The 25,628-nt window shown below is 42.1% G+C and overlaps 1 protein-coding gene across 1 annotated transcript in view; it reads right to left on the reverse strand.

Moving 5' to 3' along the window:
* Nucleotides 1-5,440: 5,440 nt before the first annotated feature.
* Nucleotides 5,441-25,628, reverse strand: part of gal3st3 (galactose-3-O-sulfotransferase 3) — a 52,245-nt gene continuing 32,057 nt past the window's right edge. The window contains exons 2-3 of the mRNA XM_033651744.2: nucleotides 10,035-10,137; nucleotides 5,441-6,914 (exon numbers count right to left, since the gene is read on the reverse strand). Coding sequence (XP_033507635.1) covers nucleotides 5,576-6,914; nucleotides 10,035-10,117 — 1,422 coding nt within the window. The 5' untranslated portion in view covers nucleotides 10,118-10,137 and the 3' untranslated portion in view covers nucleotides 5,441-5,575. The remainder of the gene's footprint in view (nucleotides 6,915-10,034; nucleotides 10,138-25,628) is intronic.

Below are 25,628 nucleotides of genomic sequence, written 5' to 3' on the forward strand. Positions count from 1 at the left end.
AACTGGGGATCATTGGACGTCAGTGAGTCATCAGAAGTTTATCAGATTAACTGTACTTTCTCAACTGGGACAGAGTAATCCTTTCAGATAAATAAATAAACAAACACTGTATTTCACAGAATAAGCACTTTAAATGTGTCTCTTACCTCTAAGTCATCATTTCAAGACCACACCTTTGTAGCAGTGCAGCACTGATATGTAAGAAATGGATCTAAAAGCCAAGATCGTAAAGTAAATTGCTTCACCTTGTTAATATGTACTGGTTTCTATGAGTCACTGTAACTATTATTATGATCAGAACTATGATTATATTAAAGATTATGAGCATCAGAAAGCGAGGGAACAAAGGTTTGAGGAGAAAAAGGTGCAGAAGCATCCGGAGGACCACCTCAAGGCAGACAACGCCATGGCAACAGCAGGCCATAACGACAGACACACAGAGGGAGACACAGCGTCATGATTGCCTCATTCACACTCATATCAAACACGCTGCACGTTGCGTTTTGTTTTTTTGTCCCTTAGAGAAGCAATTTGTTCATTCATTTAGGCGGGCGTGCTGGATGGAGGTAATTTCAAACGACTGATTGCCGGCTGAAAAGTCTGGTTTTGGTCTTCGGGGAAATAGAAACCATTTAGAATCAGAATCTTAATTGAGCAACTGTCTCTGTGTGTTATGTATCACCGCTGATGAAGAGTGTGTGTGTGTGTGTGCATTGCTCTAATATCCTGAATAATTCAAGTCTGCGCATATCTGAATAAATCAGCATCGAAGAGAAAAACAGCAGAGACAAAAAAGTGACCACTCGCAGATGAATTGAAATCATTCAGACTTTATTCGTCCCGTTCACCGTCCATTGTTACACAGCTTTGGGGCCCCTAGCTCTGATTGTCGTAGGGCATTTGTTCAGAGCCCCGTCACCCACCCAAGCTCTTCCACTCCATCACCACAATGGGGAAAAAAACCCATCTCGTTCTTCACAGTTCACAGATAAGTCCATAAACAGAGGATGGGAATAAATCATGAGCAGATCAAAGACAGAGGAAAATACGGTCAACGAATCATCACTTTCACCCGATGTCAATGAACTGTTTTTCTTTTCTTCCCTGCATCATCAGCAGAGACCCAAAAGTTTATCAGACTCCACAAGAAAAGAAGTTTCAGTAAACCGAAAATAAAGAACAACAGCTTTGCAATGTTGCTCTAAAAAAGTAAAAATGAATAAGGGGCAGCTAATGTGGAGATGATGAGATTTTAGTGTTTCACAGCCCCTCTGGCATTTTCAAAGAAGAACAGTCGACACTTCAGACACGACAGCATGACCATTACTGAAAGTCTCCCACAAGAAGCAGAACACCCGGGCGAACGACTCCTACAATCATAACAGCACTTACAGAGACACAGCCGTGAAGAAATGGATCATAAATGAACAGTTGAGAGGAAATAAAAACATATTCTTCAGCTGGCTCCCTGTCAGACACAGACATGGGAGGAAAGTGTTTGCAAATACCCATTTTCATAATATACTTTTTAGTTTATTTTACCACAGTAATGTACTGACAGTACCTGAACTCCACCTTAAGGTTAAAAACACAATTTCTGAGGAGACCCAAAGTGTGCAGAATTAAATGAATATATGAGACAATCTGTAATACAACCATGAAATCTGGAAATATTATACATTGTTGGATGCTGATTTTCCTCGGTTTATTTCTGGTCAGTTTTATCCCAAATTGTAGCTTTTCCAAAGTGCATTTGTTTAATGCAGACCCAAGCAACATAACTGATTTTGCCTTGTTTGACAAAAACAGACTGTGGTAAAAAAAAAAAAAAAAAAAAAAAAGTGGCATTTCGAAATAATAATAATTTTTTTAAAAAAATTTTTAAATAAATTTTAATTCAATTTAATTTCATTTTAAAAGCAGTATGAAATAAAAATGACCTGCAAAAACAGTTTATTTATCAAAATTTATTTACATGATTGTTTATCTTATAATGTCCTGTTCATCTATTTAATATTGAACACTTTTAGTCTCCTTAAATGTTTAAAGGGCGGGTCCATCTGTGCTCTTTTCTGGTATTTTTTAAATTAAATTGACCACTAAGCTGTTAGCAAAAAGCAATGACATAGGCTTGAGCGGCAATTGCTGATAATAACAATAATAAATATAACTTAAAGGGTTAGTTTGTATATTTAAAAGGGGTTGTGTGAGGTACTTATTCATAGTCAGTGTAATAATTTCACCACTTTACCTTGCTGTCAGACAGCCCTTTCTAACGGGGAACTTACGCCACAATATAATGCTCTTCAAAGCCACCAGACTCCTTTAACAAAACCTGTAATTTTACCTTGCAGAACACGGGAGTTGCTGCTGTACCGCTGCTTCGATCACTTAGTTTGTTTGTGGTATTGTGTGACTAACACGGCGTCGACAGCAACACGTTGCTTAGCTTCCAGAGGGCTCATTGAATATTGCTAATCTACCTTTGCCAGGTCACGTGGGCAAACAAATAGCATTTTGATGCTAAAAGGTGGAGGTTCAAACTTTGAATTTTTGGATTTGAAGACATAAGCAACACTACTGAGAAGCTACAGAATGATATAAGAACACAATAATGGACCCGCCCTTTAATGAGTGACAGACAAACATAAATTTAGTGTTTTCTTATTATTTTACAGCAGGTTGAAGCAATTTAGGAGTTAAATTCAAAGCCAGAATGCTTTCTTTACATGTAGCAGCTAATCAAGCTAATCAAAATATAGTGCACCGTAATATACAACATGGATAAGTCTGGTTATATTCTATATTCCTCCTACTGTCAACAAATCAAATTAAAAGACAAAACCCAACAATGGATTGATCGTACTACCGCACCATTGTTGTCAGACAACTGTCAAAAACACATCAGTGTGTCCCACTGTTGCACTGGGTGACATGTTCCATCGTTACGACAAACAGGGGCACTGTATTTTATACAGTTCTGCTGCTGGAAATACTCATTAATCCTCTAAATGTGTATTCATCTGCAGCTGAAAATAGTCCCAAATAAATGCACTATTTCTCCTGTTTGAGCAACATTTGCTAAAAACTACAGTGCCCAGCTGTTTAACAAAATTGCTGAGCCTTTTTCAAAGATTAAACCACTTATTTGTGATCAGTTTTTAAAGCTTTACAGCACGAACCAATGCACTTAAAGCCGTGTGCCACAGACAGTGTGGAGAAGCTGGCAGACAGACTGACACATTGTTGGTTTTGGCCTTTTTCGTGGGATTTGTTGACAGGAAGAAAAGTGTAGAAAAAAACGCCAGCCTTATCCTCTACAGTGAGTTCTTGCAGTGTATGTACCTTGAAATATTACACATATCTGAACACATTTCAAACACCCTGTAAATAAATAAAAACTGCTGTGCATCTCGTGCTTTCAAAGCTGAGGTTCCCCCGGTAAGTTCAGATAAGCACACTTTGAATTCAGATATTCACAGCCACTTCATAAAACTGTTTATCCTCTACGCGGGTCTGTTTTCCGTCCGCTCCGCTTCCCACTCCTGCCGGAGCAGCAGCGGTTTGTGTGTTTTTCATTATTGTAACCTACAGTGCGACAGACTCCAACCACAAAAGCTTTGTGTGGTCGAGCACTTAAGCACCACCGAATGAAAGATTCATTTTAAAGTGACTACACTTGTTTTAATGTGCGGTTTTCAGAAGTGGTCTTTGTAGTTTTGCATTATGTAAAACATGTATAGAATTAATTTTTTATATCATTGCCACATGCCTTGTTCCACCTCAGCTGCCTGAAGCGGTATGCCGAACATATGAGGTTTCCTTATCCAGTGATTCATGAAAAACAACAGTTAAAAATACAGGAATGGGACTCTTTAAATCCCGATAATAAATAATACATAGTTTTAATAAATCTCACACACATTATTTCCTTTGTTGCCATGCCAACTCGGCTGGCCTTGAGAAAAAAAATACAACATGAAGCAGATAGAGCTGCTTCCTGGCTCACACACACACACACACACTCACACACTCATGAATACACTCAGACATCCTTCCTCCGCCCCCCAGTCACTTAGCAGTGTCCTGCTGATCACTGGAGGAATAAAAGAACATAAATGACACATTAAATATGAGCAGAACGGATTAAAAATGGATCACAGCTGAGATAAGTGATGACATTTTAAGATCACAGCCAAACCAGCCGGCCCACCAGCCGTACGAGGCTTTAAGCATCCTTCATCGATGCTCTTGCTTTGTCCTTCTGCATTTCCGAGTTTCAGAACAAGCCACTTTCGCCCGGTCCTTGTACTCTTAATGAAAATGTACGGCCGTGTAACCCAAGAACACGAGCCATAGGAGGGCCGTGAGAGGAAACGATTAAATATTCAAACACTGCGACCCACGGGCCTCAAGTCTTTGTCCTGCGAAGGTGTTTCACGTTTGTGCCGGTGTGCGCGGAGTGGGGCTGCTGGTAGGTTATTAAATCCATGCCTTTTGTATAGGAACGTAGGCCTGGAGATCTTATTGCAGTGAGATTGGAAACAAAAACCCCATGTCTAGAAACCTACAAAGTGTCCAGGATGCAAGATGCGATCTCAGCTGTTGGTCCGAGGATGGAGACTGCAATCAGAGGTGAAGAAAACAAGATGTCGGCGCTGCTCTTTAGATTAAGAGCCTAATCAGAGGGTGGCAGCAGGGATGAGAGGATGGAGGATGGAGAGAAGGATGCAGAGAGGTCGAAAGCTGAAGAGATACAGGCTTGATGTGTGTATTCTGTCTCTGTGTGAGTCATAGCGCTAATGGCATCCAGTCTTTAGTATGAAGTCTCTCTTTCTTTGTCTATCTGGCTTTTTAGCCCCCTATCTCCGTCGCTTTAGGCTCTAGAGTTTGTAAGAGAAGAAGAAGAGTTGTTGATTGTGCTGTTGTATTAATGGTTGGAGGTGATCTCAATGTCTGTCTGGCCTCTTAGGAGGCTCTTTGGACGCCTGACAGCTGATCCCTTTATGTCATTATGTCTCTCTCAAGGACTTTAAGTGGCATATGTTAGCGAGAGAGAGCTTGAGAAACAGAGAATGAAAGCAAGTAACATGATACTCTACCAGTGTGATACACACAATGCCCACTCTGTGCCTCACAATGGGCCCCCGATATCGCCACTTCCCTATTGAGTCCTGGTCGCACATAACAGATTTGCTTCAACGATCCACTTTCACCTAAAACCCTCTCCCATCCGCTGTTGTCGGGCATGCAGAGGCGCGCAATTGGGCCGAGTCCTTGTGTAGATTTCTCCCGCCCTTGTGTCTGCCAACCCTGATACTGTTTCACAGACTAGAGGGGAGAGATTCAAGTTCAAGTCCAGATATGTCTAGCCCCCTTTCTTTCGCTTGTTCCTCGTTTATTTTTATCCCAAACTCAGTCTGTAAGGGGCAGAAGAGACACTGATTCAAGAGCAACCCAGACTTTTTCCCAAGGACGCCCGTGTTCCCAACAGCCCCCACCAATCAAGCAACATTGTCTCGAGGGTCAGGATGGGTAGGACAATGCAGTCTATTGGGCACTATTATATTCCAGTCTATTTTTCTGTCTGTGAGGCCTGGGTCTGCAAGGATTTAGGTCCCAACTTTGTGGTTCGACCTTGAGTCCCTACAGCGGGCTTTGAGGTGGAGGTGGACCCTGTCCCTGATGCAGGGCCTGAGGCCACAGGAGGCAGTTGGCTGCGTTGCACTTGAGGATGCCGTGGCAGGACTGTGCGTATGGGCTGCTGGAGGGGATGTGACTGCTGTGGGGGCCGGAGCTGGTAGCCTCGGCGGTAGCGCAGTGATTGAGAGCGTAGGAGCACTCGTGTGTACTGGACCTCTGGCATGATGAGCTTGAGGCAGAGCTCCTGGGCCTGGCTCGAGAACCCACGGCTGAGATTTACTGGAAGGTCGTAGCCAACAATGTCGACTTTTCCGCTAGGCTGCCAGGGGCGGAGATCCTTGTTTTTGATCTGCGCAGCTGATCGGAGAAGCGGCATCCGCCCACCAAAGCAACTTCTCATTAACCTCTCCTGGGCTCGCCGTAGGAGTCGCACTTCCCTTGCCACACAGGCAGGACCCAGAGCTGACAGCTGGCGCCACAGGGAGGCGTTGAAGTGGTCGTAGAGACGTGCGTCTAAGGAATTCCAGGCACGGATCTTTGATGGAAGTCCTGGTGTCAGACTCCGCTTTGAGCTTGGCGTCCGCATGTTGAGTTTAACATACAGAATGTCATCCAGGTCCCAAGAGAGGAGATGGCGAAGGAGAACCAGTGACTCATCAAAGTACTCAGCAATCATCACCAGGGAGAAAACTCGCTCCACCTCTGCCAGAAACGCCCGTGCATACGCCACATCTGTTGCTGGGCGATCCTTGTCTCCACCCAAGTCAAAGGTCAAGGTGTTGCGTGCGTACATGGAGTCCTTCTCATCTGGTCGGTAATAGCGCCAGGGCTCTTCTAAGAAAGCCTCCAGGGAGCCGTTGGGAACCCTCTTGAAGCTCTGGCAGTACTGGTTGTAGTAACTGAACAAGGATTCAAACATGGAGCCCGGCTCTCTCAGGATTGTGATATATATTGTGTCGTTGGGCATCAGGCGCTGCAGCTCTGCCTTGTTGAAGCGCATGTGGCTGGTGATGATGTTTGGCGGCAGCGTGTGTGGGTGGACAAAGTGAGCGGTGAAGGAGCGTGGGTAGCAGAACTGGTGGCTGCAGGCCTGCACAGGCAACGCCACCGTGAGGTTGTTGCGCTCCGCGAAGCGGAAAAGCAGGTTCTGCATGGTGGTGCTGGCCGTCTTGTGGGTCTTGAGGAAGGCCACATTGGTGTGTTTAGGTTTCAGGCCTGGGGCAGGGTGAGAGCGGAGGGCAGGACAACCAAGGTGGAAGGCCTCCATGGTCCTGGAGAAAGAAAAAAAAAGTAATCATTTATTTGAAGCTCCATTAGCTTCAAAAAAGGAGCAGCCACTCCAAATAATTTGGTGACATTACAGATGTAATAGCACAGACAGTGGACAGATAATGGAAGAGATGGAGGTGTAGGACAGGACTGAGGTACAACAGTAGAGCAGAAATCAGTGTACATGTGGGGAATTGAAATGAGAGGAGACAGAGAAAAGGGGGTGGACAATGAGGCAGGATAAAGCTCCTACAGGACAGAATATCAGAAACTGACGGGTGAATTCACAAAAAGATTGGAAGGCTTTTGCAGCTGCTAAACCTGCACAAATAAGACAAAAAGGAACCTTGAAATCTCAACGCACCTGCAAAGGGTGAAATGCATCTCTAACTGTGCTGCCAAGTCGATCACCTCTCGGTGCTCCTGTGCTCTTTGCATGTATTTAAATCAAGTAATCTGCATATATTTGGTGCAAAATGACCCCTTTCTATGTAAATGAGCCTCATTGCAAAATCAGACCAATTCACAGAGATCAACGCTAAGTCACACGCAGTTACAGTGAAATTATTTCCGTATTCAGACAGTTGATGTTAACCCAAGTACAGTGACAGGCCGGGATATTGAATTGCAAATATGGCTTCTCTCTGTCATGTTTAAATTCCTTGCCTGAAGTTTTGAGGAATGCCTCTGCACCTCATCGCTCAGGACCTGTAGCTCGCAGTCTGAAAATTTGTTCTCGCTGCCATTATTCTGACTACTGTGTTTTTGCTATAAAGACAACGTTGACACTTTGCCACATGGATAATTGCAATCAAATGCAAAAAAAGGGGAAAATTGCACTCAGCTGCAAAACTTGCTGCAAAGGCTTGTTTATGCTGTAATATCATTAGTATAATATATTTCACGAATCAGACGCTGAGGCGGGGCAGCTAGCAGTTGCACGTGGTGCGAAATTCATGGTGCTACAGCAGCCTCAATCAGTTCTTTAGCCCCGTTTCCACCAAACTCTTTCAGTATGGTACCTTTGGAACCAAAAGTAACCCTTCAGACATGGTACCTAGACCCTAGTGTTTCCACCGCAAACAGTTCTCTTAAATATGGGCAGGTTGTCGTCACTCACTGCTCCGTCCAGCACTCACTGTATTTCCTCATTACCAGTGACACAGATGGAAGTCTGCACCTCATTAATTGTCCACAGAACGAACATTCAGAACAAAATAAAATAGGTTGCAGTGAGAGTCTCTCTCAATGGGATATTTAAAAATAGCAGGTTTGTGTGTTTAGTCCTTCTAAGGCAAGCTCGGGGTTTTAGTGTTGCCGTAGCCCTTCTCCGAGTGAGGATTAGAATATCTTCCATTCACATAACTCAGCCGAAATTAGTATGCTGATGTATTCATGTCCTCAACTCATACACTGAGTAACATTCGAGTAAATGTTCTACCTTAAAAGTTGCCGGCAGTCAGCCCAGTGAATTAAGTTATTTTCTCTCCGATGCAAAACATGCTTTCATTTTATAGTTACAGTTTACTAATAAAACTCTCCACAGTATGAACAGTGGTTACATGAGCCTCAAAACCAGCCACAACTCAGCCCTGAGCAGAGTGACCGTCCTCTAGTGACCAATCAACAGACTGCAGTGTTCACAGCTCCACCTTTTAGTACCAGATCTGTGTGCTAGGTACCCCAACAGAGGGGTGACCAAAAATGAGGACGGTACAGAACGGTTCCATTGGTACCATCCACAACTTTTCACAGTGGAAACTGAAAAAAAAGCGTACTGAACTAACTGTACCGTACTACTTGGTGGAAACGGGGCTTTTGTGAAATTGCCCTTGAAAGTGCAAGAGAATATGAGGTATGTCTGAACTGTTTGTACTGCATACTATAACTGGGTGATTAATCAGGTCAATATTATCATTGATTGACTTTCAGGGGAATCTGAAGCCACCTTCACACATGCACTACAAATCTGAAATCATCTATGCACTACCTGGAGAAGCTGTATGTGAGAACGCAAATGTCTGAGTCAGATGGACATTAAACGAGTTTACCCTGCCAGCTCCCTAGCACAATATCTGTGTGATGTCCAGTTGAACCCATACATGAATAGAGCAGGTTACTGTCACAACGACCTAGTATATGATGGTGCGATCACTAGGCTTGCGCAAAACTGAAAGAAAACAAATGTCCACGGGCAAAGAAGACGGGTCATTTACACAAATACGGCAATTAAACTGTCTAACTGTAGAGAGTTTGTGATTTGGGAACTTCTGTTGTGGAGGTTGGACACTGAAATCGTCAGACAAATTCAAGAAACAGCAAGAAACTTGGTAGTTCATGAACAAATTATGAACTGGGATTTACATTTCTCTCCTCTCCTTGTTGTAAATGTGTATGACATGTTATTGGGAGAACTATCTGTATCATAATGACATTGATTTCAGCTCTGTTAGATGCTAATACTGGGCAATTTTGCATGTGCAATGTGTAAAAACTCACTATTGGACTTAATACAAAACTTAAGTCTTTGCCTTTCCTTATTCCCAAAAAAAGATGGTAAATAATGACACAGGATGCATCCAGAGTATCGCTGTTGCCAAATTCTAATTAAGATGAATATTCATGATACAATTTTACCACAGCCACACAGCTAAATATAAAATACAGAGAGATCCAATCACACCTTTGTATTGGGAGCATACACACTGAATACTCTGCAGTATTACAGCTTGTCCTTTCACTGCAGACTGAACCAGAGGGTCAGACATTTAAAAGGTGTGGAAACAATGTGCGAAAAGTAAAGAGACGAAGGGCAGAGCAATAACGGAGACAGTAAAGACAGGAATGTGAAAAAGGTTTTATGAGCAAAACGTTAAGTTGAAAAGGCTGCGAGAACAGAACACAGGGCTGTCAAAGATCTACCATCGCTCTGCTTTTATAATTGGTCCCTCGACCATTCAGTGTCTCCATATGAGTATTATAATAAGCCAGTCCTGCTATTAATTTGACTTGAGAAAGAAGAAGACAGACATCTTCATCGTAATTAGCGCCATATGAACCTATCGAGAGACAGAGGATATATAATGTAAGTGTTTCCATATGGGCATGTTTCAATCACTCACCAGCTCAAGTGGCCCCCATGGTGCAGCAGTAGACTGACAGTACTGATGGCGACGAAGACGAGGAATATCTTCTTCTGCGACATCTCTCTCTGCTTCACTGGGCCTGCGGGAGGTGGAGAAGAAGAGCGAGAGTGAGCAGAGAACATGAGTAAAGGTAGAGTAGGAGAACGAGGGCAGGTAGAGGTGTAATGGGAACGTGAAAATGAAGATGAGGTGGAAGCATGGTGAAAATGGGAGACAGGGAATTAGGGGAAAACGAGACGGAGGGAGGTTCAGGGGGGAGAAAAGATGAAAGGAAGCAGAAATGAGGAGTGAAAGGACAGGAAGAAAAGAGGAGAGAGAGCGAACAAGAGGAAGAGACGATCATGGTGAGGAGGATTCACTCTGCAAAATAATGGCCGGTATCCATTAACGAGGGAGGGTAGTGAGGCTTGGCTTTTGTCACTCCGTAATAATACAGTGAATGACATCTTCATTACCTTGCACAGCTGTAATAGTCACACTCACTGCTACACCCTTTTATATTCTCTTGGCTCAAGCCATGGACAGATGGCCCCGTGCATTAGGTCCTGTCAGTAGTAAGGGACGTGCATATGTGAAAAACCAACTGCACTTCACAGCGAGAGTGCTCTGTGGCAGAAACTCCCCATGTCACTTGACCCGCCAAAACGCCACGACAGCAATGGAACCTGGGAAGGAGTCCAAGCCTCTCTCGGCGGCATCTCACTTGCATAACAATGGCCGACGTCTCTCTCCTTGATTACACTGTCCTGTTAGCGTCCGCGCACATGCCAACAGTCACCAAAGCCAGCTCGCGTTACTCAAAGCGGTGGCTTTTCACATCGCGTACACCATTTGGAGGATGGTTTCATCCGAATCATGGCGGTGGAGCATGTGTGCATCAATTTTAGGCATGGCTGGTCCCAAGGGGGGGAAACTACTGACCATGGCAGTGTTACTGCCACCCACTTAAGTAAATTGGATCATTAAGGGTTTGCTGCACAGACAAGGATTTTGGTGTGAGAGTAAAATGTGTTAAATCTGGCTCAACATACTGGTGCTTTGATTTAGATTCATGCAGCCTGTTTTTCATTTGTTTTTAAGAGCAGCAACTGAGTATTAATGTTTGATTAATCAACTTCTCATTTAGTCTATAACGGAGCTTTGATTCCCTGCCTGAACCCGTTGGAGTGGGTCAGGCCCTGCGCTTGAATCAGGTCGGGTTCACTCCAATTTTCCAGTGTTTTTCCCTCTAAATGCAGACCTTATAGTCAGCGTAACACCATGAATAATGTATGGGCTGTGTTGCCGTCAACCCATCCTGACTCTCGCCTCTCATTAATGAGGAGAAATGTTGTACAATCTCGATTTAATATATGTGGCATATGACAGTTTTTGAGGCTGTGCTGAAAATTCTGCAGAAGACACATGTCAGACGTAGTATCATACCGCATTGCAGTGTTGTAGTCAAGACTACCCAAACCGAGACCAAGTCGTGACCAAAGCCAGACCAGTGCAAGTCCCACAATGCAAGATAATAAAATGTGGAACATGCAAACAATAGGCGCTCCTCAAATTGATCTGAAAGAACTGCAATGCCACAAAAACACCCACAGAAAACAAATTCGCCTCATTAACCTCTTTTATTGCCATATGAATGTATGTATATGTGTACCATGAGAAATGCATTCATTTTCCATAACTGCTTATCCTGTGAGAGGTTGTGGGGGGGCTGGAGCCTATCCCAGCTGACATTGGGCGAGAGGCAGGGTACACCCTGGACAGGTCACCAGACTATCACAGGGCTGACACATAGAGACAGACAACCATTCACACTCACATTCACACCTACGGACAATTTAGAGTCACCAATTAACCTGCATGTCTTTGGACTGTGGGAGGAAGCTGGAGCACCCTGAAAAAACCCACGCTGACACAAGGGGTCCAAACCAGGAACCCTCTTGCTGTGAGGTGACAATGCTAACCACTGCACCACCGCGCCATCATGGCACTGCAGAAGGGAATTTATATGTGGAAATTTTCCTTTGCTTTCCATGCACAACCAATAAACATTCACTAAGGCGCTGAAATCAACTTAACCATCTTTTTTGCACAGGTGATTTAGTGATACTCCTACAATTGTGGTCTTGACTGGTCTTGAAATAAAAACCAGAGTCTCTAAGACCGAGACCAGACTGAATAAAAAGTCTGAGATAAGACGAGATAAGTGTAAGTTTGGGCTCAAAACTGTTCCTGTGGTTCTGGTTCTGGAAACTGGGGAGATTCATGTAGAGTCAGTCATTTTTTGGGCATAGCGCTAGTTGATATAGTGTCTAAAAATAGTTTCCAGAGCCCAAGATGACATCCTCGAAGTGCTTGTTTTCTTTGACCAAGAGCCCAAAACCCCCAAAATCTCTTCACTGTGATACAAAACAGAGGAAAAACAGCAATCATCACACTTTAGAAGCTTGAACCAGCAAATACTTGACTTTTTCTGCCTCATAATGACTTGAATTATTTATCAGTGATTTAAATAGTTGGCCAAAACCTCATTTCGGCACTTTAAAAAATATTTTAATTCTAAACTTACTGTCAAAAAACAACACACAACAAAGAGTCGCCCCTCTGTGCACAAACACAAAGCTCATAAATAGGCATGAGACGGGACATCATTTCATGTGCAAATTAAACAACTGTGGGGGAGAAAAGTGAGCCCCAGCTTCTAAGTACAATCAAGATATGTTTCCCAAATAGTAATTAAGCATTCAGTGAAGAACTGACAGCTGACCTCATGTCGAGATGTAGAAGATTAAGAGAGAATCGCAGAAACTGACATTCTTTTTTTTCTCTCAGTCCCAAAACAGCTGGGTTTGTGCTGCTTCGGTAGTTTGGCTCAGCAGGAACGAGCGTAAACACACACATATGCAGGCACACACACAAATGCACAAACACACTAAGCCTACTCTACTAAACAGCCACTAATGCTCTCACTCTAATTGATGCACAGATTGCTGTAGACACAGTTTGGTTGCTTTTTGGCTTGTTAATCTTTTGTCGATGTCAATACAGCGTGTCCTCTGCCCCACTGATGGCCCAATAATCAGACCACAGCTGCAGCTTATATTTTTCCTCTTTTATTCTGTTTTTCGTGTTCAGTCAGTTGAGTTGATATTGAGACACTGAGGGATGCAAAGACTCTGCAAATACAAAGAATGAGGCAGAATTAAGCCAAATAGAATCCTATTTTTATTATATCTAAATTATTCAACTAGCATTTCAAAACCCAGGGGACTGCCCATTGTGCCAGCAGCACAAAATTATAAAGCCCTGTTAGTCCGAAAATGTCCCATTGGACCAAAAGCCCATTTCTCTAACAGCCTGTTATCCTAAAAACACACAACCTTCACCAGAAAAAAATGTTTGCTTTGTTCGTTTCTGTAAATCAAGGCTACATAGGTTTGTCAGCAACACAGTGATTCACATGTGATTAGGTTCAAGGTACAAAAATCACCTGTTATGGTTGGGGAAAAATGTTTTGGCTTAATACACCCACATTTGGTGACACAAACACGTGGTTAGGTTTAGGCAACGTAAGCATGTGGTCAGGTTTAGAAATAAATAAAAGGGTTTGGCTTTACATTCATACTAGTCCATACCCATTGAGTGCGCAGTTGCCCACGTACAGTTTCACATGGTGTGTGTTTGGGATACTGACAGTTTCCGTCATTATGTACAGCATACCATATCATGACTTAGTCATACCAAAAATGAGAAAAAACAAAACATTGGTCCACAGGGGGAGCCACAGCGATCAGTCGCATTTTAGCCATTTTTAAGCATTTTTCTGTTGTTATAGCGCCACCCAGTTGCCAATTAGAGTTAAATTTCTCCAGTCACCTTGAGGCGTCCTGTTCTACATATCTACCAAGTTTAGTAAAAATCAATATGGCGGTTAGGCCTAGATAAGAAATTAGCTCTCTAGCGCCCCCATTTTGTTTGATGGGGTCAATAATGGAGGGGTCCCCTCAGATTATGTGTGGTCATATGCCTACAAAGTTGCGTGGTGATGGGTGAAACCTTGAGATGTTATACACCTTTATGTGATGAGCCACATCCTCCGCAATATTCATTGCCTTATAGAAGCTCAGTTTTAGTAAGTTTTCCAACTTTTGCCAAGAGGGAACTTTAGATATTGGTCCCTAGATTATGTTCACCGAGTTTCATGCAGATCAGTCAAACTTCCTAGGAAGAGATCGATTTTAAGTGTTTTTCAAAAAATTCAAAATGGAGGAAAATCTATATAACCGGAAGTTATGGGTTCTTGATGCAAATTTGTTTCTCATGAGGAGAGGCATCTCTGTGCAAAGTTTCATGTCTCTACGACATACGGGGCATGAGATATGCCCATTCAAAGTTTGCAATTTCAATCGGTTGCTATAGCGCCCCCCTTTGGCCAATTGATGTAATATTGCTTCATTTGCATCCTCTCATGACCCTCTACCACTGTGCCAAATTTCACATGGATTGACCAAGTCAGTGAGGAGAAAAACGTGGAACAGACACACACACAGACAGACACAGACATTTGTCATTATATAGTAAGATGGGAGGTGAACATCGGCCTCCTGGGTGAAAGTCCATGATTGTTGGACTTATCCACCACCTCTCCCAACCACCCCAGTCGGACTTTTTGCTCCCTTAACTTACATTGTCCAGTCGTGCTTCCTTGTTATACCTTCAGACACCTTTACACACCAACAGTGCCTGGCTGCGTATAATGCTGACATAAAAGGACCGCTTTTTTCATCAGTACCTGATGCAATAGTCACTGGATGACTTTGGAATGAGTCTGGGTTGGCACAAAGTTGCTGGAAAAGCAGGGATGGGGTGGTAAAAAAAACACTTATTTAAAGTGACCCAAGCACTGGTGGGAAATGCTGCAAAGGTTCGGTAAAAACACCCAAGATCAGCGGCTCAAATGCCGCTGTGAAGGGCCATGAAGGGTCAGTAAAAACACCTGCTATCAGTGGCTTAAACGCCGCTGAGAAGCCCTCTGAAGGGTTGGTAAAAACACCCAGGATCAGTGGTTTTAACGCCACTGAGAAGCATCCTAAAGGCTTGGTAGAAACCCCTGGGATTGGTGGCTCAAATGCCACTGGGAAACTGGAACTAAATGCAGGGAGTGTGTATTTTCAGAGAAAGAGGACTTTGGAGCAGTGGACATGTATTTTGGGATAATGGGCTGTCGGAGAAAGGACTTTCAGTCGAGTGGGACAGTTTTTGGACTAATGGGGCTTCAGAATTATGGGCCGTTAGAACAAAGGCATGGCACCAAAAACCAAAAGATATTTAATTGGCAATGACCGAAAAAAGCAAAGCACTTGAGTCAACTTTCACATTTGAAAAGCTGAAAACACATTTTTAGTATTTTTGCGTCCTAAATCGTTTAAGAAAAACTAGGAACGCCAGTGACAAGACATCAGCACAAGAAAAAGGACATTTATACGGCTCCAGCAGGCAATACAACCAATTGTCTATCACATTTTCAAACTGATTTCAGAGCTCACCCAGCGAGCCCTTGAAAGGCACAGTTTGGCTCTAAGTGCAAGGCTTAGTTCTTCCACTAATATTTCACATCACATCGGCTTTTAGAGAAGGTTCTGGCAAGATTCAGCTAAAAAAAACAAAACAACTCACAGCACTTTTAATGTTGGAGAAAGGTTCCTTCGTACTCTTTAATAAATAAAATGTTCTTTTTTAAAAACATGTTTCCTCTCCCCTTTACATTGTTCTGGTTTTGTGTGAACCCAGCCTGAGTAGTTGGAGATATTCGTGTTTTCCTCCCCTTCAGACGAAGCCATTATATCTTGTACAGCATGAAAAACAACCTCCAGTGACTTGAAAATTGCCAGAGCTGGATAATCCATCGCATTAAACACGACATTTTAATGTGGTCCTGCCACAGTTTCTGCTTTATTTCTTTTTCACCGTGCCCAAGTCGAGTGTTTTCATATCTGTGCCCTCGTCACATCGTCCTCTCCTTATTGTTAATCACCTAACACAGACAGGAGGAGATTAAAAGTCTCTGCCAGGACATACTCTCTGAAAAATATTTCACCACAGCAGCTTTATTGTCAGATCTCTTTGTGTTTAGCAAGGGGAAGAACAGCAGTTTGGATTCTATAAACAGCGAAGAAAAACCCTGAAGGTGTGTGCACACTGAAGTGAATATTAGAGGTGACATAATTGCGTACAAACAAAAGGGAAATTCACCCTCAGAGGCCAAAATCTGTGTGAAAATTGGGCTCATTGCGAAGATGCAAGACTCTAATTGAGGAATGTTCAGAGACAAGAGAATTACAGGAAGGGATCTGTTAGAAGCAAGCAAACACTGCCAAAACAATCCAGTAAAAAGCCCTATTTGCACAGGACTTGAACATCTAGTAATTTGCAATAAGATCATCTGTGGTCTTAATCCCATACAAATCTGCAATATCTATAGTTTTTCAAGCACAAATTTCAGCGCAAATTACCTAACATATTTAGACAAATATAGAGGTTATTAGATAATATAAGTCCCATGCGTATCTGCTTTTATGGGTATTTTCTACGTCTCTTTCCTGGACGAGAATAATGGATGCTGTCTTGGCAATTACAGATGAAAGTTCTGACAGCTTTTTGGGCGCAGGAGGCTTGTCTGCCTACACAGCATGGAGACCCATTCGCAGAAAGAGCAACCTCAAATCATCAGAAGAGCAAAATCTCAAAAGATAATGAAATGGCTGAATGCACGACACCATGGGGTAAGGAACATTGTCTCTCTTTCAGCAGGCTCAACAGTTATTATGTCTAGTGTCTTGACATCATGTCTGGGAGATAATTTGACTTAATTTGAGTCAATTACAGACTTTTCTCATCCTGTGTGAAAGCGCCGCATGAAATACAGGCGTGGGAGGTCATTTCTAAATCACATAAGGTCCCTGGTTATACAGTCCTTATGAGATTAGGGCTAAATTGTCACTAAGCAAAGGCGAAAAACACGACAAATGAAGCTGAATCCATAGACTGTATGGATGTAACTACGCATTGCTGCGACGCTGACCGCATCAGCTTTGACAGTTGGCTTGGTAGCATCAAATCTACTCCTGTGCATTTCCAGCTGCTCCTCCTTTTCCGTAAACATAGACCAAATCGAAGAGAGGTTAATGAAGAAGTCTGTAAATATGTACATTTGTCCAACTCTTTTTTAACCCTTAAATACCTTGAACAATGTTGGGGTCGCCTGACTGTCCTGTATTTGATTTTCTAGGGTATTTAAGCAGTCAGCATCAAGTGCGGCACATCGTGTTTTTCAGGAGAGCTTCCCTAGTGTTGTGGTTAGAGCACTCATATTCTAGGCGGAAGGTGTAGAAGCAAAAAAGTCAAGGTCCCGAGCCGGGCCAGTTAGCTCGCGACCTCGCTCCCTTCCTCTCAAACGGACTTTCTTTATCTTCCATTAGATATCAAAAACTCAGATACTCAGAGGTAAAAAAAAAAAATCACTGGAGACACGTAGAATCAGATGCAACTGAGTTTAATGTGCTCGCAGGCAACAAACACATCACAACCCAAATGAGCCAAGCTCCGGAGCAAGGCTGGAATTTCTTTGTTTGCGCTCGCTCTTTTATCGTAGAATTTCTGCTGAGTCATCTCTTTCCCTTAATCCTTCTCACTTGGCTCTGATCGTAACATATCCCACCTCTGCTGAGTCACTTTTTCTCCACCATATTGGTGTCATATTTCTGCTGAGTAATGTTTTTCCTAGATCTAAGACCGCCTCCTCTTACTAGGGTCATTCTCAGGACAAGCTGTAATTCCCCTAATTTTCCACTAGTGTTTTCTGAACCCATTCTCATGCTATTTTTAGAAATGATTCACAGTGAGTCCTAGGTACTTCTCCACCACAATGCTTAAGTGCTCAATAAGTGTGTGTGTGTGTCATAAGAATACATGAAATATTAAACCAGTGTGTAATTTGTCAGTTGCACAGATTATATTGCTTCAACACATATCTTTTTAAAGGTCAACTAAAAGGTACAGTATATGTCTTCAGTAAATCAGTACATTACACTACAAAGGTCCTGGGTTCGAATCCTGCTGGGGTCGACATCAGCAAAGGCATGCGGTCACAAGAGGTTCTCACCGCCGAACCAAACGGAATCAGATCTTAAGGAGGCTTCGGGATAAGACAGTAACTCCGGAATCTGAACCAAGTCCTCAAGGAGGACACGTCTCAAGCCCGCTGTACATGGGAGGCTCCACATGTAAAAGTGAATTCATTCAGGAGAGCTTGAAGTTTCAGTCTAACTTAATTGTCTTATGTCTGATAATGGATAAAAGTTTTGTGCCAGTCTGTCAAGTGGATGTTGAGATATTTCACAAGATAAGTGGGGAAAAAAAATCGCTATAGTCAGCAAGTTGGCAAACTGATTCAGTATTGCTAATATCATACACCAATACATATCTAACATTTGGTAACATTAGCTACCTGTTGCCACCATAGAGTGACAGTAGTAAAAAAAAAAAAAAAAAAAAGAGCGACAGTAGTAGTAGGGAACAGATCAGGGTCGATGGACTGGTCACAAGACAAGACTTTCACCCAGGACACCGCTGTTTGTGTCCAGTGTGAAACAAAAACAGATTGACTAGAGATCCTTTACTGTCATTGTACAAGGAATATACAACAAGATTACCGTAAAACTTCAATTAGTAGCCCGGGCTATTATTTTCTTAAATCACTGAGTTTATATTTGGGACAGACGTCTACACGAGACAGGCTTTTGATTCCTTTCACACAAAACTGCTGCACTGCAAGGACAGGAAATACTATCGTAGAAGAAGTCACCACTTTTTTGCGTCTCTCTTGTATACCAGGCGAGTAAATCTGAATGAATTACGGTATTCTTTGGTGCTCAAGGTTTCAGGAAAATAATCTGAATGATTGAATTGTGTAGAATTTTACCAAGTGAATAATATGTGTATTCATTCATGTTTAATCTGCTTCCTGTTTCATTTTGTAGGTTCTCTCCTCATGCGTCGTGTCTGGTTTTACTTCCTGTCTCTGTGTGTTTTCCCGCCTGTTTTCTGTCACACCTGTCTCGTTAGTTCTTCCCTGTTCCCAGAGTCTTCCCTTCACACCTGTTCTGAATTAGTCTTGATTGCTCCACCCTAGTGTTCCCCTCCACACCCTTTTTGTCAGCCAATCCCCATTTCCCTCCTTTTGCCCGTGTCTTCCTACTCCAGCTGTGTCTCGTTCTTGTGATTAGTTTTTTGTGTATATATACCCGTGCGTTTCCCTTTGTTCTTTGTCAATTCATCTGTGTTCCTCCTGTGTTCTTGATGTGGTCCATGCTCTGTATCCTGCCTGATATCTTGTGTTTGGATTTGAATTTTTTTTTTCATTTTGTTATTCCCGGTCGGTTTGGTTTTTGTTCAGCTTTCATTTGGAGTTTTGGTTGCTTGCTGTATCTGGATGTTTTTTGCCGGCTGTATTAAAGCGGGCAAGATTACCTCATATGTGTTGATGTATCAGCCTGATGGCCCGCGGGTATTAAAAGCCATTAATAATACGAATGATAATGTTTATAAGCCATCAAAGGATGTCTTATTTTAAACTGACTGCATATGTAATGCACATATATCTCTAAAATTATGTCACAAACATACTTACTTTGACCCAGGCATATTTTTTACATCTAACTGCAGCCGTTTCACAACATTAACCACATGTTTAAAACATTACTGTAATTTTCCTGTAAAATGGAGGAACATTACAGACATTTTTGAGGTTCTTACTTCTGATTTACCTCCAAATAAGTGTTTAGATAAGCTGACAAGTCCTCCAACTTATTACTATTCTTGGCATAGTGTTGTAACCTATAGTTATGATGGCTAAAACTTTGGAAAAACACCTAAACTGTAATAAAAAGTTTCTCTTTAACATCTGTATTTTTGTAAAAAACACTTGGATTAAGGGGAACAGGATGAACTTTTCATTGCTATCCTTAGAAATGTCGCCTTTTCCAGGTCGGTCAATTACATTTAGTTACACCGGCCTCTTCCGCTCGAGGTTAGGTCCCATTTGCATAGGAAAATGTCACTGTAATACCTGTTGTGAATGAAGCATTAATGAGACGAAGCACAAGCTGATCCGCCTTCAGTCAGAGAGTAGTGGGATGCAGTGAAATGACGCCACGCAGCAGAGATGCAGGGGGCTGTTTCTTTGTGGTAAGAGGAGCTGGTTCGTAGCTCTGAGCGTGTGTGTGTGTGTGTGTGTGTGTGTGTGTGTGTGCAAGGGGATGGAGGTAGATCAAGTGTCACAGAGAGTTAATAAGAAAGGGATTTAAGTGGCTTTCAGCAGACAGACTCGACCTCTCCCCTTCATTCACCCTCATCTGCTGCCATCCTCTCTTCACCTCCTCCTCCATCCTCTCCTCCTTCGCCACCAACACTCTAGCCTCTTTAATTAAAAAGGTCTGATTAGGTTTCTCTTACGATCGCTGCAGATATGAAAGCACAGCGAAGGGGACACCTGATCCCCCTGTTGGCAGACAATGATTTCGACAAAGGAGACAGACAGGAGAGGAGATACTTTATCTCATTTGTGTATTGATTTAATGATTAAATGAGGGATAATCCTCCAGGAGGTGTGTGCTGTAAAGGATTTCAACACATGACGTGAAGGTAAGGAAACAGAGAACTAATCCTTTAGCTTGGATCTCAGAGTGGATTATCCCCCCGCACTCGCCAAAGATTTAAAATAATTCGCTGGTTTATTATTGATTGTTTTGGACTCAGGGGTGAAAGGTCAGGAGGGAAAAGTATGTCACTCCCATATGGCTAGCAATGTTGTTTAGGACGGTCATTAAAACTGAGCCAGAGCACATGTGCTTTTAAGAGTTTTAACACCAACAAACACTGGATTTTTGAGGCTGATATCAATATTTATATATAACAGATAATGAAGTATCAATGTCAATGTTGCTTTTGTTAGTTGCAGCAATGGCTTTGAGCTGCTAGTTCTGCTTGTTAGCTGGTGAACGGCAGCAGAGCGAGCAGCAGCCGGCCGCGGTCTTCACATCTGTTCCCTGCAGGACTCCACTACTCTGATACGAACTGTCCCGAGAATATTTATGGTTTGATGCTGTTTGACAGGCAGGTCGGAGGCTCGGCTATCTGTGACTGTAGCTGTGCTGTGTTTTCTCTGTATGAGCTGCAAGTTTCGTTTCGTCTCTGTGAGAGAACACGAGTTTAAATCTCCACACTAACATGTTGCAGATTGAAAAACAAATCAGGCTGAAATAAAGATATTTTTCTGCTTCTTAACAGTGAGATCGATAAATCAGAATTTATAAAGAACCTGGGTACAAATCCTGGTCAGTTATAATATAAAAAGAGTTCTCTCACATGTCACAGGTGTCAGGTTGTCTGTACGCCCCAAACTGTGTATCCTTGGATTTTTTACTGTAAATTGTAAACTAAGCAAGGCAGATAAGAAAATCAGCAAAACACACTAAAGCCAGATACTGGAAATCCACTCTGAGACCAACTTTACAAACCTGGCTTACTGGACTGTACAATTAAGGGTAAATATTCTACCTTTAATAAGATATGGGGCTGTGGTTTTATGCCATTTGTGGAGGGATAGAAGGCTACATATGTCTGACTGTTTCAATCTTTTGAATGCAAAATTGTTATGTACTTTTTTCTTCTCCCCTTCCTCTCTTTTAGTCTTTCAATATTTGTACAGGTAGCATTTCTGATTATTTATTTTGAACCTTGGAAAAATACTCACTGTATTACCCTGTCGTAGCAGTTGTTAATAAGATGATGCCTTACTGTTTTTTTTGTACCTTATACCTTACCTAATGTTGTGTATTAAAAAGCCAATTAACACAATTGTTTAAAACACAGAGAGATGTTGAGCTTTTCAAATGATGATCAGTAACCATGTGCTTGTAACTCGTCCCTTAAAACTAGTCGACTAAAATGTCACAAGTTTTCATTGACTGAAACTAAAGCTATAAAGGATAAAAATGACAAAAATGTGGCTAAAACTAATAAGCATTTTCATCTTAAGACTAAAGTGGGATTTAAAGTTGTGCGGCAAACATTACGCAAGTCGCCTACACCATTGTGAGCATTTATACATGTGCGATGGTGTGTCTGTGTCACTCTGCAGTTACACCTCCAAAACACTAGTTGACGGTGGGGTTTCTGTGAAGTGCTGTTAAGTTTAGTTGATTCAAAACACACATTAAACACACATTAAACACACATAAAATGTGTCTTAATAGTGTCAATTTCAAACACAAGTACACAAATCAGCTTCACTATAACTCGCAGCATTCACAGACAAACACTTGTCTTTATCTGGACACATTTTCCCCACAAATACAACATGCTAACGTTATTAGCACAAGCCTATGGCATTTTACATTGGATAAATTAACCGAGTGGCTAGCGCACTTTTCCTCTACTCATATGAAGCCAGAGACAACAGCAGCATTTAACAACGCTAACGTTACAAAATTCAGCTCCATTACAACTCAGAAGGTTCACTGACAAAACAACTGTCTTATACTAAACATGTTTTCCAAACAAATATAACATGCTAACGTTATTAGCACAACCCTATGGCATTTTACATTGGATAAATCAACCTAGTGGCTAGCGCACTTTTCCTCTACTCATATGAAGCCAGGGACAACAGCAATATTTAACAAAGGTAACGGTACAAAATTCGTCTTCATTACAGTTCACAAGGTTCACTGACGAAACAACTGTCTTATACTAAACACGTTTTCCAAACAAATACAACATGCTAACGTTATTATCACAAGCCTATGGCATTTTACATTGTATAGGTTAGCTTAGCGATGATGAACCAAGAAATGTATTTATTTGTATTATATATAATATTGGCCCGCCAATATATCAGTCATGCTCTATTTTTAAAATAGACTCTGAGCTAATTACACACTTATTTTCATGGTGGTATAATAAATATAATAACTATGAGCAGACAGTTGTAAACGTCACATAACTTTTGATAGTATCTGACAGATTATTTCAGCTTCTGCTTTTTGCTTGTGTGACATTTTGGATTTGAGCTCATTTCAGAGCACTGGATCTATTTTTTGTGACAGTGTGGTAGTTTTTTCTTCTCCTAGTGTGTGTGTGTGGCTTCGCCTGCTTACTAACACAATGTGACTTCAGATGGAGGAGGTGTGAAGGAATTATTCTCACATCTCCCTTAAATTCTTCCCGCAGGTGATTCAAACTTTATTTCCTCTCTTTCCCCCCTTTACTTATTTTCTTTCTGTCTCTTCTATCTTTCTGTCAGTTTGCCTCCTCCTCTCCCAGAGGTCTTTTTTTTTTATGTCGCTGTTGCTGCTGCTGCTGCTGCTGCAGTGTGAAAATGTGCTATCTTCAAAATGTCAGCTGTTATGAATCAATGAAAAAGAATGGAAGAAGTTTTGAAAGAGTTTAGACTTGTGTTAAGTTTGAACTCAGGGTGAATGTCACAGTCTCTGGCTCGGAAATAAAGCGGTGACACAAACAAATAGAGTATTACAATTCAAAGACATGTAATACACACGCACACACACACAAACGGACAGGCAATGGAGACAAGGTGCCATGCACGACATGATACAGGAACAAAAATAACAACTGTATTCCCCACACACATACACAGATGTTCACCACACACACACTTCCCCCCCAGACACACAGAGCTGAACCTAATGAGCGTATGAAGGTAGCTTCATGCTCCGTCCTGCGGGGAAACAGCAGCTGCTTCACTCTATGATCTTGTCATCTGCACTGATCTCATATGATAACCTCTGAACTCTCCTAAGGGACTTTTATACCTCAAATGATCTGTAAGCTTTTACAAAAATAACACACACACACATTGTAGACTCTGAGCCTGCATGTTTTTATCAAATTTACGAGACTATAACTCTCTGTGCGTCCAAACTAGCCGACACACCAAGCCATGACAAATGATAGCTCATGCACATATGTCAACTTGTCACCCCTCCTTTTCCCTCCTTAAACACACACACATGCACAGCTGTTTGGAGCCCAGCCACCAGGGAGATGACCCACAGTGTGGCCATCAGAAACAGGATGACTGTTGCTCCAGGAAACCAAGGGCAAAGCCTGATGTACCATCAAACGCTGTGAATAGATGCACACTCTCAGACCTGAGGGGTACATTAGCATTAGTGCTGCCCTTCAACAGCAATGTGGGAGATGCTAGATTGTGTTAAGCCGGTGATTTTGGGCTAACAGGCTATGTAAGCTACCGTAAGAAAAACATGGCCCGACGGCATTTTGAAGCTTCATTTGGGATATTAATGAAAGCTGCTGTGTGAGTGACGAACATGGGTTAAAGGGTCAGTTCACACAAACCACTGCTGTTGGCCCTGGTGGTGTTTAGTCATGCAGATGGTTTGGGTTTTGTGGCATTTTTACTGACTTTGAATTGTATTATTTTGGATACAAGGTCACATGGCTTACTTTTTTTGCCACTGTTATTTTCGAAGCTTTTCCCCTGACATCGGAAACTGGCTTGTCATTTACATAAAGTTACCTGGTTATTTAACTACAAATCATCCCTGATTAGGCTCGAACCACTAACCTTTGGGTTAAGTTTCATTATGACTCGATATTAGATCGATTCTTTGGATAACCATAAGATATTTGCTGATATTACAGTCTGTCACATTTCAATTTGATTCAATTTAAAGGCCTGCAATTGATATGAGACGATATCTGTTAATATCCTCATTAGGGATGGCCCGATCCCTTCACAAAGATTGGTGTCTGGTATCTTTTAACTGATCAGCATCAGCTATATTGAGCTATGTAGAGCCTGATCCGATCCTTTATTTTACATCAACTGGTGCTTTTTTTTAACCTGTGAAGCTTTCATGCACAGCAATGCAATGACTACAGCTGTCATCGACTCCCACGGCAAAACACTACATGCTATAAAGGACAGCAAAATGCAGAATGAGACTGTTAATCTTACTATATAATGATGAAAACTCTGTCTGTGTGTGTGTCTGTTCCACGTTTTTCTCCTCACTGACTTGGTCAATCCATGTGAAATTTGGCACAGTGGTAGAGGGTCATGGGAGGATGCGAATGAAGCAATATTACATCAGTTGGCCAAAGGGGGGCGCTATAGCAACTGACTGAAATTGCAAACTTTGAATGGGCATATCTCATGCCCCGTATGTCGTAGAGACATGAAACTTTGCACAGAGATGCCTCTTCTCACGAGGAACAAATTTACCTCAAGAACTCATAACTTCCGATAATACAGATTTTCCGCCATTTTGAATTTTGTGAAAACCACTTAAAATCGATCTCTTCCTAGGAAGTTTGACCGATCTGCATGAAACTCGGTGAACATAATCTAGGAACCAATATCTAAAGTTCCCTCTTGACAAAAGTTGGAAAACTTACTAAAACTGAACTTCTATAAGGCAATGAATATTGCGGAGGGCATGGCTCATCACATAAAGGTGTATAACATCT

This window comes from Epinephelus lanceolatus, chromosome 22 (genome assembly GCF_041903045.1).
Source record: "Epinephelus lanceolatus isolate andai-2023 chromosome 22, ASM4190304v1, whole genome shotgun sequence".
Classification (NCBI taxonomy): Eukaryota; Metazoa; Chordata; class Actinopteri; order Perciformes; family Serranidae; genus Epinephelus; species Epinephelus lanceolatus.